The sequence below is a fragment of the Dermacentor albipictus genome, unplaced genomic scaffold (genome assembly GCF_038994185.2).
Source record: "Dermacentor albipictus isolate Rhodes 1998 colony unplaced genomic scaffold, USDA_Dalb.pri_finalv2 scaffold_22, whole genome shotgun sequence".
Lineage (NCBI taxonomy): Eukaryota > Metazoa > Arthropoda > Arachnida > Ixodida > Ixodidae > Dermacentor > Dermacentor albipictus.
Genome location: NW_027225576.1, coordinates 5,598,350 through 5,614,718, shown reverse-complemented (window position 1 = coordinate 5,614,718; position 16,369 = coordinate 5,598,350). Strand labels below are relative to the sequence as shown.

At 46.4% G+C, this 16,369-nt stretch overlaps 1 protein-coding gene across 1 annotated transcript in view; it reads right to left on the bottom strand.

The window, feature by feature from the left end:
• The window catches only part of LOC139052352 (uncharacterized), a 74,033-nt gene extending 58,316 nt beyond the window's left edge, over positions 1-15,717 (bottom strand). The window contains exon 1 of the mRNA XM_070529437.1: positions 15,479-15,717. Within this exon, the coding sequence (XP_070385538.1) occupies positions 15,479-15,682 (204 nt within the window). The 5' untranslated portion in view covers positions 15,683-15,717. The remainder of the gene's footprint in view (positions 1-15,478) is intronic.
• Positions 15,718-16,369: the final 652 nt, after the last annotated feature.

Below are 16,369 nucleotides of genomic sequence, written 5' to 3'. Positions count from 1 at the left end.
CGCTCGCGGCGTCGCCTTCAAGGCTGACCACGTGACACCATGACGTCACGACAGAGGAGAAACGGGGCTCCAACTCGCGCTGTCGCTCGCGGCGTCGCGGCGGTATATAAGCAGCTGCGCTTGCCTCTGCTAGACACTCACGAGGTGAGATGCCTCCTGGAGACAGAGCTGCTCGTTGGAATGAGAAGCGAAGGTTGCGGCGTGCTACAGAGACTGTTTCTAGGTGGCTTTGCTACGGCGCAGCGACTACGCGCCCCGCATCGGACGCGGTGAGCGTCGAGCAACGCAGCGTTCGGCGCGACAACGAAATGTGCGCCTGAGCAAGCGCCGCACGCCTGAGCCGACGCCGACGACACCGGCTTTTCTGCGACACGAGCTCCTTAACGCTGTCGCGTTAAAATAAAGGCTAGTATGCTTCGCATCCTGGGCTTAACCTTAGCTAAGCCACAGCCAGTTTTTTTTTTTTTTTGGCATCGAGCCTCCTGTGCTGCAGTTAATGCAGGGATACGCCTTCTTTTTTCAAATCATCCACTGTTTTTCACGAGTATGGCCACGTTGAACGTAACACGGCTCGGAAAACACACGGAGCAAACAGCCGCAGAGCGTGTCTGAGCCGGCTCGACCGCGCGCCAGCAGCTAGAAAAAAGCACAGCAGCGCCACCGACGGCGGCTACTGGCATTTGCTTCAGCCAATGCATTGTCCCTCCCTCTTGCTCGCGCCACTATAGGACATTATTCTAGTACACTATACATTATTCTAGTACACTATAGTTTCAACTACACCCTTCTAGAACACCTAGAACACTGTAGAAGAAGAAGAAGAAGAAGAAACTTTAGTAAAGAATAGTCCGGCAGTTCTTGATGTGGTGGCCTCAGGTGACGGCTCGAAGTTCTTGGACTCGAGCGGCATCTTCGGCTTGCCGGACGGCCCAGAGCTGGTCTGCCAGCTCTGAACTTCTGATAGCCGCCTCCCAGCGGCGGCGACGCCTACGGAGAAGGTCCCCGGCGGCTCCCGCATCCGAGGCGGCGTCGGGAAGAACGGAGCTCGAGCCTTCTACTCTGGCAACAGCCGCGATTATGGACGCGTCGCCAACGGAGCTGCTTTGATTACCGTTGTTGCCGGTACACTCCCAGAGCATGTGTCGCAGCGTTGCTCTGCGTCCGCATGTTTTACACGCGTCTGTTGGGTACAAACGCGGATAGCAGTGGTGTAAGATAGCGGGGCTAGGGTAGGTGTGTGTCTGGAGCAAGCGTAACGTCACGGCCTCGTTCCTGTTCAGTTTATCGTGCGGTGGCGGGAATCTGCGTCTTTCGAGTCTGTAGTGTTGGGTGAGGTCTCTGAACGTGGTTAGGCGATCGCCCCACGCCCAGTGTGTTTCTTGTTGCTGTGTTTCTGTTGTAGTGTCCCGATCCGGCAGATCCGATGCCTCGCTCTCGGGGGCGGAGGCGGCCACATAATCAGCCACTGTAGTTTCAACTCTATGCGTCCAGCGGCCGTGCCGATGTCGATGCGGGCACAATCACGCTTCCTGAGGCCTTAGGGTTCAGAGATAACAATAGTCATGTAAATAAATATGTAAATTTTAAATCCAGACTAGAGGTCACATGAAAGATTGATGATACTGAACGCTATTTGCGTTTATAATGACGAAGAAACAATAAACTTACTAACAAAATGTACAATTTAGCAGCCATAATTTTGTCCTGTTTTTAGGTAACAAAAAGGCTTCGGTAATTGTAAAAAAAATGGTAAGACAAAATTGCGCTTATGTTGGCACATCTAGCGGTAAATGTTAAAACTAACGTAAGCGTTGGTAAGCGAGTTTATATGGTGGTTTTGTTGACAGAGGCGCACGGTCGATTTTTTCGCGCTCTGTGGCCATTTGTTGAACTTGAGACTTTGCTTCCGCTGCCCGTTCTGAAGTTCTCCGAGTACTTAATTACTTTCTACCCATGACTGTATCTTTAATTTCACCGCCTGCTTCGCCAGCCTTTATATAACTGATGTTATCGTAGTTGGTCGGAAGGATTTTATGTTCTTATCACCTTTCCCTTTATAAATCATATTCATTTTACTCTGTTTCCTGCTGTGCGGAATTTGCTTACTGCTCCATTGCTTTTATCAGCGTTTCCTTTGAGTTTTGATTTTGCCAGCGCCGTTTCTCGGTCGCATACTTTAGTTCACAACGCCACCACTACTCTTATTTTCGTTGGCCGGCGCTGGGTGCACGCGCGTGGCAGCAGTCGACCCCAAGTGGAGTCCGCTGCTGCCACGCATGATGACGTCAGAAAAAGAAAACTTAGTAAAAAATACATGAAATGCTAACGTTATCGTTTTGTTGTTAAATACACTACGCCTAAATAAATAAAGCATTTATTTTGTGCTGCGTTTTAAAACCGAAAATGACTGTCGGCGGCTACACACGCGTGCACGCAGTGGGAGGACCGTTGCGATTCCTTGTGGCTGTGTGGTGTGTACTGTAGTATTGAATCACTGTGTAATATCGGCGAGTACGAATAACGTTGCCATTACGAAGCTACAGAAGCTTCGAACGAACTGTGCTGCATCCACGAAACAGCACGACATGTCGCATCATTTGGACTGTCGGTTTCGAAGAGTCGTGGTAGCACAGCGCCGACTGCATATTGGGTCACTGTGTAATATCGGCGAGTACGAATAACGTTGCCGTTACGAAGCTACAGAAGCTTCGAACGCACTGTGCTGCATCCACGAAACAGCACGACATGTCGCCTCATTTGGACTGTCGGTTTCGAAGAGTCGTGGTAGCACAGCGCTGACTGCATATGGTGCCGACACGGATCATGCATATTGCAGGGTGTGTCGTATGTAGCGATTCTTTAAGTTGTGTGTACGCCTTCTGGCAAAGTCGGATGCCTGTTTGGCCTTGGACACCACGTCGACACACCAGGCACGTACCCAGGATTTTTTTTCGGGGGGGGCCCACCACCTCCATCATCATCATCATCATCATCATCATCATCAGCCGGTTTTATTTCCACTGCAGGACGAAGGCCTCTCCCTGCGATCTCCAATTACCCCTGTCCTGCGCCAACCGATTCCAACTAGCGCCCACGAATTTCCTAATTTCATCACTCCACCTAATGTTTTGTCGTCCTCGATTGCGTTTCCCTTCTCTTGGTACCCATTCTGCAACCCTAATGATCCAACGGGAATCTAACCAGCGCATTACATGACCTGCCCAGCTACATTTTTTCCTCTTGATGTCAATGAGAATATCGTCTATAGCCGTTCGCTCTCTGATCCAAACCGCTCTTTTCTCTCTCTTAACGTTATGCCTAGCAATCTTCGTTCGATCGCTCTTTGCGCGGTCCTTAACTTGCTCTCAAGTCTCTGCCCCATATGTCAGCACTGGCAAAATGCACTGATTGCACACTTTACTTTTTAATAATAATGGTAAGCGTCCAGGCAGGAGCTGGCAATGTCTGCCGTATGCGATCCAACCTATTTTTATTCTTCTGAGAATTTCCTTCTCATGACCAGGGTTCCCTGTGATTAATTGACCTAGGTAAACGTATTCCTTCACAGTCTCTAGTGGCCGACTGGCTATCCTGATCTCTTGTTTCTTTGCCCGGCTATTTATCTTTATCTTCATCTTCTGCATATTAATATTCAACCCCACTCTTACACTCTCTCTGTTAGGTCTCCAATCATTTGTTGTAACTCGTCTGCATTGTTGTTCAATAGAACAATGCCATCGGCAAACCGAAGGTTGCTGAGATATCTGCCGTCGATCTTTCCTCCCAAGCCTTTCCAGTTTAATAGCTTGAATTCTTCTAAGCACGCAGTGAATAGCTTTGGAGAAATTGTCTCCCTGTCTGACCCTTTTCTCTGTAGGTATCTCCCTGCTTTTCTTGTGTAGAATTAAGGTAGCTGTAGAACCTCTGTAGATATTCTTACGCGAAGGACGAGTCAGTAAGACGAGAAACTATTTACAGAATATATTTACAACAACGGTTGCAGCGCTGACCGGTTAGATTCACAGCGCGAGCCCAGTTCGTTCTTCCTCCTCTTTTCTGGGGTGATGGCGCCTACGCGCCTCGTTCAAACAAACAAATACCACATGCATGTAGCAATATTTTCCAAGCTTTTTACGTAAGCGTTCTGTACTCCTTGATTACGTAGTGCCTCTATGATTGCTGGTATCTCTACTGAATCAAATGCATTTTCGTAATCTATATAAGCCACATAGAGAGGCTTATTGTACTCTGCAGATTTCGCGATAACCTGATTGATGACATGGATGTGATCCATTGTAAAGTATGTCTTCCTGAAGCCAGCCTGTTCCCTTGGTTGTCAAAATCTAGTGTTGCCCTTATTCTATTGGATATTATTTTGGTAAATATTTTATAAAATACTGGGAGCAAGCTAATGGTCCCATAATTTTTTCAATTCTTTAACGTCTCCTCTTTTGTGGATTAGTATAATGTCTGCATTCTTCCAGTTTTCTGGGACCTTTGCAGTCGATAGACACTTCGTATAAAGATCCGCCAGTTTTCCAAACATTATGTCTTCTCCATCTTTGATTAAATCAACTGTTATTCCACCTTCTCCTCCCGCTCTTCATCGTTTCATGTCTTGCAGGGCCCTTCTGACCTCATCGCTAGTTGTAGGAGAGTTTCTGTATCCTGTTCACTACTGTTTCTAATTGAAGTATCGTGACTCCTCTGGGTACTGTATACAGGTCCGCTTAGAATTTTCCCCCTGCTTTTACTGTATCTTCGAGATTGCTGATGATATTATCCTTCTTATCTTTTAGTCCATACATCATGGTTTGTCCTATGCCAGATTTCTTTTCTACTGATTTCAGGCTGCGTTCATTTCTTACTGCTTCTTCAGTCTTTCTCATGTTATAGTTTCGAATATCAGTTATTTTCGCCTTGTTGATCAGTTTTGACAGTTCCGCGAATTGCGTAATGCTGTGCGGCCGCCAGTCCCATACAACCGCGTAGAGCGCAGGACTCTGCGATTCTAGACGTACTGCGCTCACCGCGAAAGGTTAGAAAAACACCCACATAAGCACAGCAGAGAAGTGGCTACGTGGGGCGGTTCCACCGATAACTGTAGAAGCGTCATTCAAAACAAGTAATTGTTCTCCACTTCCGGCGTCGTTTTCCCTACTTCCTTTTTAAATAAAAAGATGTTGATCCATAAATATTCGCACAAACAATGGTTAACGTTTTTATTATTCGCTTTTGCTTGCAGTTTGGTTGTTGCCTTGACTCTCTCCCTTAGTAGATCGCTTAATTTCTGAACTCCTTGCGATTTTTGTTTCCAGTTGTCAATTTTGCACGAAAAGTGCTATACAATTAGGGAAAAACAGACGAAGTAACGGGCGACAGCCATCTTGCTTATGGGTTTAAGGGTTATTGCAGGGTTTCATGATGGACGCTCTTTCACATTATTTTATTTCCCACCTTATCTAACCCATATCACGTGTATATGGTTCCGGGCATCTGCCAGCGTCGCGGCGAGCTGTAACTCAAGGAAATAATGAAACAAAGGGAAAAGTTAAACGCAACTGACGTTTTCTCCGGCCGCAACTCGTTCCATGAGAGTACAGACCAGCTGAGTAACAGCCGCATCCCTCTCCTGGTCCCAGGATCAGCCTAGACAAAGAAGGTTGAACTAACAAAAGCAACAGCTATGCGCGTGATGGTTGAATAGATGCTGACAACTGAACGCATCTCGAGTTAATCGCGCGGACGCAGAATCTATGAGAAAACGGTCCTTCACATTACAAGAGATGCCGATAACTACCACCATCTAAAAGGAGTGAAAAAGGCAGCATAATGCTGACCGATGAACAGCTGCCAAGTCTCAACATTTATCTGGCGGCGCTTTAGGAATGTGTGAGGAGTGGTGGCGTGGGTGCACATGGGGAGGGGGTGGGGGGGGGTATGCCACTTGATTTCGGGGGGGGGGGGGGGTCCCGGGCCCCCCCGGGCCCCCCCCTGGGTACGTGCCTGCGACACACTGCTCTCGAGCTCGAAAACGCAGAAGTGGTGCGCGTCGGCATTGACGTCGATGTAGGGTGCATACACATTTCCAAATCGCTGTGCAAAGTAAGGGCGCCTTTTGTCGATGAGCAAAGTGCATTCAAACATTTCGCGTCGCCTTACGCACGCAGAAGCCTAGTAACGAAAGCCTGGACGTGAAACGTGAATCTAACAGAAAGGCCTGTTCCCGCCTGAAGGCAATGTCAGCAAGTGGGCAGAACTCTGCCCAAGACCACACTACCAACCATAAACGCGCTCCAAGGCATAAAGAAACGAGCTGCTCCAGCGTTGCGCCCAAGTGTGGCTCGAGATCGCAAGCTCGAACATCATCCGGTTCTTCCAGCGCAACTAACTAGAACAACATTCTATCACACAACACAGTAAGAAACCGTAAAATTGTGTTTTAGCTAAGCTGAAAATCTGAAGCAGCTCCAGCAGCGCGCGCAAAACTATAAACCGGAACACGCCATACTTGTTTAAACAACGTCATCATAACTGTGACGTCACTTCCGTGCGTGGCAGCAGCGTTTTAGTATGGCATTTCGCTTCTACCACGCGCGTGTCACCAGTGAGGGCCTTTCGTTAAAGTATTGGCGCAACTAACTAGAACAACATTCTATCACACAACACAGTAAGAAACCGTAAAATTGTGTTTTAGCTAAGCTGAAAATCTGAAGCAGCTCCAGCAGCGCGCGCAAAACTATAAACCGGAACACGCCATACTTCTTTAAACAACGTCATCATAACTGTGACGTCACTTCCGTGCGTGGCAGCAGCGTTTTAGTATGGCATTTCGCTTCTACCACGCGCGTGTCACCAGTGAGGGCCTTTCGTTAAAGTATTGGCGCAACTAACTAGAACAACATTCTATCACACAACACAGTAAGAAACCGTAAAATTGTGTTTTAGCTAAGCTGAAAATCTGAAGCAGCTCCAGCAGCGCGCGCAAAACTATAAACCGGAACACGCCATACTTCTTTAAACAACGTCATCATAACTGTGACGTCACTTCCGTGCGTGGCAGCAGCGTTTTAGTATGGCATTTCGCTTCTACCACGCGCGTGTCACCAGTGAGGGCCATTTTCGTTGCACTGTAGAAGCACGAGTGGTAGGAGGTACAGTTTCCTTTCTCTAAATTTGTGTAGGTGTTCTGTGCTGCGGGGCAACGCTACAGTGTACTAGAATAGGGGCAGTGCATTCAGGAAGCGCCCGCCGCTGAGGCGCTTCATGTAGATAGCACGAGATGGCGCTGTAGGAACATGGGCTGTACGGAACGTACGGCGCAGTGCCAGCGCTGCACGCTGATATTTTGATAATCGTTTTCTGTTGCAATCAAATAGACGTACAAATGCTCGGCGGATGTTAAGATGCATCCCCGAAACTCACTACATATAAGAGATGAATTTGTATGTGCACTCCTAGCGCATCTGAACGCCCATTAGATGCATTTATTAACCTGACAGCAAAGGTTTTGCAGACACAGAAGTAATGGCGTAAGGCCGTTAAATTTGTGTTGAGCCATGTTGCCACGTAACCAGAAATTATTCGAACGGAAAAGTCGGCTGCAAATAACGCCGTAGTAAAGGACATCGAATTGATTTAAACCAACTCGGATTCCAGGTGCACACATTTTCTTTAGCGGTTCGCATTCATAAAAAAGCGGCCGCGGCATCCGCGTCCCAAAGTCAAGCGCTTAGTTCCTCAGCCGCTGTTGTAGAAGAGAAGGCAAAACAACATGCGCGTACATAGCCCAAAGCCAAAGAGCTTCCCTGCTTGGCATTTACCTTCTTTCGCGATAAACATTTGTCCCTCGTTCTGTTTCGCGAGCCCCCCGCAACTACATAAGTTTCTGAGCATGTGTTGGTGAGCTAGTTGGTTAAGCATGATTACAAAGACGGCGCCGAATAAAACAACACACGAAGAAGGGGAACACGAAACAGTGCACTAACAACGTTGTTAGTGCGCCTACGTGCTGTCTCGTGTCCGGCCCTTCTTCGTGTGTTGTTTTATTCGGCGCCGTCTTTGTATTACATAAGTTTATTCGTGATTTTTTTTTATTTACATCATGAAGTATTCCTGAACGTCAGGGTCATGTGCGAGTATGAGACACACCGACATCCTACACTTCTATGGAAGGAATAAAACAGGTAGGAAAGACGCTATGTAAAAGACATCTCTGCAAAACTACACACAGTGTGCCAAAACACAGAATAACAGTGCAAGTACATTCCTACCCAAACAATGGAGACCTACAGCAGAATTAATATGCGCAAATAAATTACTTCTTTCATTTTTAATTATATTAACAAAATTAGCGATTTGAATGCACCAGAAACGTTGTGCATTCAGATGAAGAAGACAAAGATGATCGAAGGGTCAGCATACATATGTTGCACCAGCCTGCTAAGAACAGTATAGCTAACTTTTTTTTTTATTTCATCGTTCATCATTAGTACAGAAGGAGGTCCCGGAGTTACAAGAACTGTCAGGGGGACCTCCTATTAGTAATTTAACATTGCATGAATTAATACATTTTGGCAACATAGCAACGACAGACATCAGAAAACACGAAGTTAATGAAAAAAAATAAACAAATACAAAAAAGTTGCTTACAATAATTGAAGTTCAAAACAAAGCAAATAAAACAGATACAGCGTATGCATAAATAAGTATGTGGTAATTGACACGTTAATGAAACACAGGAAATGACACATGTCAAAGAACAGGGGGTTATTGCAATAGATAATTTAAAATAAATATATGCTTGCAATACGCAAAGTGCAAATGTTATATAGGCTATGCGACAAAAAATTTGAAATGTCTAAGAAAGGATTAAAAAAGAAGACAAAGGAAGATATAGAATAACGAATAAATAAAGGCTGTCGATACAATAGGTAAGTACAGAATCATTGAAAACTGGGAAATAGATTTGTACACAATATATACTTATAGTAATGAATCAGTAGCCAGTAGTGTCGTTAGTAAATATTTCTTCGTCTCTCTCCTGAATGTTAATGTTGTGCGGCAGGCTTTAATATGGGGTGGTAGTTTGTTCCAGTATTTAATGGCCGTAAAAAGCGAAGTAAACATTCCATAATTAGTGTTTATTCGAGGGAGTAAAAAATTGTTGTTAGAGGAAAATCTCGTATTGTTAGTGTTGGTAAGAGCAGAGTTATTAAATGCATCTAAAATAATTTCATGATTTAGTGTGCGGTATATTAGTAAAACCACTTTGAGCTGGAGCATGTAACGTAATGGTAGTATTTTTAAGGAACTGAAAATTGGTACTGCATGCGACATGTAACTGGAGAAAGTAATGATCCTCAAGGCTTGATTTTGTAAATGCTCTAGATGTATTATGTGCGAGCAATATGTGTTTCCCCAAACTGAGATGCAGTATTGCAAGTGACAGTGAATAAATGCGTAATAAAGTGAAGTTCTAACGTTTTGTGGAAAATACGAGCGCGTTAGGATTAGTACTCTTATTCCAAAGGCAATTTTTTTTGAGACCATGTCAGCATGCAAGTTAAATTTAAGTTGGGGATCAAGTTTGACGCCAAGGAAGACAACTTCATGTGCAGGTGAGAGAACATGGGTTTGTAAGACGAGTGGTGGCGCGGGTGCGATGACGCGTTTATGTGTATGAAAAAGCATAAACTGAGTTTTCGAAGGGTTGATGTGAAGTTTGTTACTTGTGCACCACGCAGATAAGTTGCTTAGGTCAGAATTTAGTCGTTTTATTACAGTATTTATGCATTTGCTATGAGTGAATATAGTCGTGTCGTCAGCATATAGAATAGATGAAGTACTGGTTAAACAGTGAGGAAGATCATTAATATACACCAGGAAAAGTAAAGGGCCTAAAAGTGAGCCTTGTGGGACACCCCTAGTGACTGGTTTAGTACGTGAAAGTGAACCTCCGAAATTTACAACTTGAGTTCTGTTAGTCAAATAACTGCGGATGAGCGTAGGAGCTGGGCCACGAATGCCCAGAGCTTCTAACTTGTAAGAAAGGATGTTATGACAGATGGTGTCAAATGCTTTACTGAAGTCAATGAAAACTGAACCAACAATATTGGAGTTGTCAAGGGCATGTTTTATTTTGTCAGTGAATGATGTTATAGCTGTTTCAGTCGAATAACCTTTACGAAACCCGTGTTGTTCAGGCGAGAGAAGATTAAATTTGTGAAAGTAGTTTGTTAAGCGGGTTACAAGTAGTTTCTCAATGACTTTGCTAAAAAAAGATAGCATACAGATAGGACGGTAGTTTGAAATTAATTCTTTGTTACCTTTTTTTAATATGGGAGTTATTTTACCGTGTTTTAATTCATCGGGGAAAACGCCTGTTATGAACATGCAGTTAACAATGTGCGCGAGTACATCGGCGATATGGGACGATACTAATTTGATTTTAGAAGGGTGTAAATTATCAAGGCCTGGACCTGTAGTTCGTAAACTAGCGATTGAATCAGATACTTCTTTGGGTGATGTAGGGAACAAGTAAAATGAATAAGGGGTTTGCCTGAGTACTGGCTGTGGTATACTGTCTAGTGAATGATCATGTGTAGGACAGAAAAAAGTATTGAATTCATTTGCGATGTCAGTGGCTTCCGTTACTACCCTTGTTCCTGTATTAAGTTGCTTCAGTGCGTGGTTTGGTGAAGACAGATGAAGAAATGACCTAATGGTATCCCAGGTTTTGCGGGTGTTATTTGTGTGTTTAACAACCGTTGTCTCGAAGTAGGAACGCTTGGCTTCTTTCAAGAGTCTGGCAATTAAAAGTGCAATTTCTTTTTTCGTCATGCTTCTCTTCACTGATTAACACTTTCTACGTAAAAGTGCAGCCTTGTTAGGACATAAAAACGCACAACTGCTGATGTGAAATCATCAGCATGTAATTTGCAGCATATATGACATAGCCAAATTTAAAGCTTTCACTAGAATCATGACATCAACTATGCTGTCGCTGCAAAGCTCCTCTTTGCGGAAGAAGGTTGTAAATATATTCCTTCAAGTTTCTTTAGTGCTTCGAAAAGCAACTTGGACGGATACAGCAATCCTCCCCTGTCACAAATTTCGTGAATTTTAAGACTGCTACTGACACTAGAGTTCTGCAAAAGAAGAGAGCGGCAGTCCTCACATTTCTTGCGAGCAAAAAATTTCTACGCGACATACCCTGTCATATATAACGGATGAGGCGGTCACCGCTCCTTTCCTCCACATAAGATCGGTGCTCTGCCGGAGTATTGTTTAGCCTTTGCTCTACCAGCGTAAGATTTCCAGCTTCAACTAACTCGTCAATTGTGACGCAACGTCCCCTTCCTTGTCAAAATTATCAGGCGAGTGAAGTAGCGATACCAAATGTTTACTGACCTCTGTGTTCCCTGTTTGCATTGCCTTCGCCAAGATATAAAAAGGCAATTCACAACAATAAAAAATTGAGGCGGCGTTGGGTGATCGTTGGATACGCGCGTCTACCTCACAAGAAGTTCTCCAACTTTTATTGGCTTAGTCTAGATGTCAACAGGTATTTAAAACCCTCTGCTTCCAAGTATTCTAACAGAGCCAAAGTGCTGGACAATGTCACACAGAGCCCATCTGCAATAGACTGGCTCAAGCCGCAAAGTCCTTTTGCAATGCATATTTAGCGCCAGCAAACAGGGACACAAGTGAGACGACACCACAATGCGCTAACTTCAACAACTTGATTTTCAGGAATCACCCACCTATTTAACCTATGCACAGTTAAATAGGCGGGTGTTTCCTGACAATCAAGTTAGCGCATTGTGGTGTCGTCTCCCTTCTGTCCTTGTTCGCTGACGCTAAATATGCTTTCCAAGTCAGTCTACCAACACGCCCAACAAATGGCAATCCTTTTGCATGTGACTCCCAACGAGACAGAAACTCGAGGAATGCCTTCAGAGCCCTTCAGAGCAAACACACGGCAAGCACGCTGCAACTGGCCGCAACACCACTGAACATAGAGTTACCCACAGAACGCAACACACGGAGAACGCGTCCGTACAGCCCATGCGACTACAGCGCCGCCGCATCCATCCGGGACCTGTCTACGCTCCCGGCTTCAAAGCGGTGCGTGACCGGTCCCCATGGCAACCACTGCCGCCGCCGCCGAAAGTACAGTGGCTAGAATAGGGGAAGTGTACGCAAGGCGCCGCCTCTCGCGCGGGCTTCTCGGATGTTCCGCTCAGGTGGCGCTCGCATTCGCTTACACGTCGCTCGGAGGCGGCGGTCTGCTGTAGGCACTGTCGCATTCCAGCCGCGGCACTGAGGCAGCTTGGTGTTCTACATTCCTTTTTTTAGATTAGCTGCAGTCACAATGAAGCCATATCTGATGCAGCTACGATCGCATGGCCTCCGCACTTCGCTTTGCGCTGTTGCAAAAGCCGGTCCAAAATGCATTTACAGCTGCCTATTCCGTACATGCGTCTGGTGGCGTTGATTCTACAGCGGAGGCCACGCGATCGCAGTTTCACATGTTTACTAGACTAAACACAGAGCGTATTAGTGCCGAGATCTGCGTTTATCCATTCGACAAGCGACGCTGATCTGTTGAACGGCGCCATGTTTGACCTATATCCGAAACTAATTTATCACGACCGCGGCATTAGCTTCTAAATAATACTGCGAAAATGACCTTATTGTAACTGCCTCCGTGCCCTCCTGCCGATCTTGCTCCTCATTAACCCGTGAGGTCTGAGTTAGTTAATCGGTTCACCTTGTGAGATCACCTGCATTACTGGAGATTCAAAATTGCTGGCATGCTCCATGGTGTTGACTACTGATTCCTAACAAACAGGCACCATATAGCACTGTGTATGAAAATAAAGAATAACTGAGATCCACACAAGCTTCTTAATTTTTATCAGTTTTATTCAGCAAGTTAAGATTAGGCAAAGTGAGCATCCGCATTGTTATGTCGGTTATGTAGTGCGGCGCATCTTCAGATGTTTCTTTTTTTCTCGCGTTGATATTCTTTCTTTGTTCAAAGACTTGATGTAAAAGTGAAGTCATGTCAAGATAAAAAAAGTCACTATATTGCTTGACAGTGCTTCTTTGTGGGCATCACAACCAATGGAAGGCACGTGTTGCATACAATGCAAAATATCGCTGACGTACGCTATCTCTTTGTACTTTCTTCCAACTGAACCACATTGTGAAGCTATCCTCCAAAGCTTCCGCGAATGAAAAAAGTTGTCTTGAGAGATATAGAAGCCCTCCTTTATCACAAAACTGGGTGAAAGATGAGAGAGCTTCATCTGAATTCTCAACCGATGTCAGCAGCTGCTCAAAGCAGTCCCGACATTTCGTTGTTGGTATTTTCCGTCGGGCCACATAGCCAGCCAAATAAAATACCAGCCTTGCATCACTATGCTTCCCCGGATAAGGATGATCAGTGCACAAGGATGATGTTTCAAGCACGCTGGAGGCTTCGTCAATTCTTCCTGCACCAATCAAGTTGTCCACTTGGTCGGCTGCCTCAGCTGGTCCGACAAATGACACGATTGCGCCACCTGAGCAGTTGCCTGTGTCTAGAGCTTTTACTAAATTATTGAAGCTCAGACAGTTAACAGCAGTAAGGAACTGTGCTGAGTTTGGATGATAATTACATCCCGAAAACTGGCGAATTATGCCAAACAACTTCTCCATGGGATCCTGCTCAGGCGGGAAGTCAGCAAATATAACGGTAAGCTACCTTTAACGGTTCTTCGCTGAGAATGTGCTTTCCCCACCGGCTGGACGGAAGACGGACATTCTTATAGTGATGTGCGTCTTCATTGTCGGAAGGCACAGGTAGATCAAGGTGATCAACATCGTTTTGCGAAGGTGGTTGCAGCGGCCCATCCTTTCGACGCCTTTTTGATGGCACTGGGGAATGCAAGCTTGACCTCTCTTTAGGCTTTCTTTTCTTCGGAACTGCCTTGGAGAGGTACTTTGGTACATTTGGAAATATCGTCGGTACGGCGCCCGGCAGAAGAAGTGGCCTGCTTCGGTCCAAGAGCACTGTTTGGCCGTCAATTGAGTGTTCAAAGTGTCGTGAGATGAACTGCTGATCGAAAGGCAGCTCCCATACGGCTGCGTTGCATTCAAGCGGCTTGTCTGCTCTCGGTATGTTCCTTTGCCACTTCTGAAACACGGCGTCTTCCTTCGGGACTCCGAACAATGAAAACTTGTTCTTGCATGACTTATGGGCGTCTTGCGCTGGAGTTTGAGGTATAGTAGCGGCGCCTGGTGGCGGCGCGGGAAACGACATCTGGGTCGTACCAGCTTGGGTCGTATTGAGCCCTGGCTGTGGCGAAGTACGTTTCTAGGCCGAGTTTTGCGTCAATTCGCACTTTTTTCTGCCCTGTTGCGAGTGCTTAAAGGCTCGTCACTTCTCGCAGACCATGCCGACCACGCTGCGAGCTCGCCGCAGCCTATAGTTTAACGAAAACGGGCTCTCCGTGTGCAGTGGGACGCAATGCTGGGAGCAGACGAAATCGGTGGCGCCGATCCGGAGAGACCTAGCCCAGCCTCGAGAAGGCGTCACCGTCATTACTTCTGCGTCGTGGGCTGCCATGAACAAGAAGGCCTGAATCCCAACATCATATTCTGCCGTTTTCCTTCAAGGCCTCACGAAGTGGAGCGTCGGGCGCGCTGCATAGCTGCAGTTCGTCGCGCTGAGTAAGCGAAACTTCGCGCCATGCTGACTGCTTCGCCTGTCTTGAAGCTTGCTTGATTATCTGCGTTCTAACGTTCGGTCTTTTGCACCTACAGTCCCGACAGCAGACCGACATAGCAGCAGGCATGGCTGGTAATTCACGATTCGAGACCCGGCCACAGCGACAATTAACAATTCGACCGATGCGAAGTGGTGAAGTGCAAATGAGCACAAATGGTCGGGCTCATTCGATGACACTTCACTACTCCACTACGAGCAGCACAGGTTAAGAGAGTTAAATGCGCTCATCCTTGATCTCAAGCCAGCACGTTGAGGCAACGCAGCAAGGAAGTATTGATTGCAACACATCGATGTTCGAGCGCTGTCATTAAAACCTACATCAAGCGAGCGGCGTACGAGCTCGCACTGCAGCGCGATTCGCACGTACGTGCGAGCTCATATGTAATTGCATCAGTTATTACCAGTTACTAAAAAGGAGAGATGGCCGCTACTACAACGCAGGCATAACTACTTGTTTAGCGGCATGCAGTCAACAAAGATTGCAGGAGGCCCGCCGTTTCGCGGCATGTCGAAAGACCGCTGCCGTCGCGGCGCGTACGATCGTGCGCTCGAGCAGTTCGTACATGGCGGCGCGTACCGTCGTGTGCTCGAGCAGTTCCGTACACATGATGTCTGCCTATCGCCGCTGTGGATTCATTTCTAGCAAGCATTTCCTCGCGTTTGTGCGCCTGAATCTAGCAGCTTGCGTGCAAACCTTACCTGAAGTTCCACTTCGTACGCGACTCGCTTCACTTGCGATTGACACGGTGCTAAAACTTCGCCGCCCAATTCTTGAACGGCGTACACGTATTCGGCACTGCATAATTTCTTGCCTTTACGCAGCGTGCCACCCCTGAAAAAATCTTCGGCGCCCGATATTCGCTGCAGGCCGTGAAACAACACAACCGAAAGTGGCGGGTCCATAGTGTAAACGTGCTTTCCGAAGCAGACGACCGAGCTTGGTACAACACATTTTAGCGCAGAGGGCGCTTTTTAGCACCTTTTTCGCAGCGCCCCCTGGGCAATGCAAGAGCCCCATAACCAATCGTGCATCCGGGCACAAAACAATGGCTTTGACGGCGGCTCATTGTGCGTAATTCGCACAAACTTCTACGAAAATCTTAGCAAGCAGACTGAAAAAACTCCGACAACACGTGTAGGAAACTCGCAGTCACCCGCTGTAAAAGCGGTCAACTCGACGACGACGTGTAAACGGGATCGAGCGCCATTTCGCGGTGGCATCGCTAGGCAGCGTCAGCGACTCCCATAGTGGCCGCTCGGGGATAGTCACACTTCCCCTTTCTAGCCACTGTACCGAAAGCAGGGGTGGCACACTCTCAAGTTCAACAAATGGCCACAGAGGGCGAAAAAATCGACCGCGCGGCGCTGCTAAAGAAACAGGCATAGTACGCCAATTAAAAAGGTTCCCCGTTGAGCGCAATGTCTCCCGCTAGAGGCGCCGTAGTAAGCGCAATTTTAACCTACAAACTTTCTTCAACAGTAAACGAAGCGTTTTTATTGCATGATAAAGACTACAAAAGTATAATTCCTAATTTTACATTGTACTTTTCATTACCAACTTTGTTGTTTTTTGTCATTTTAAACGCAAAA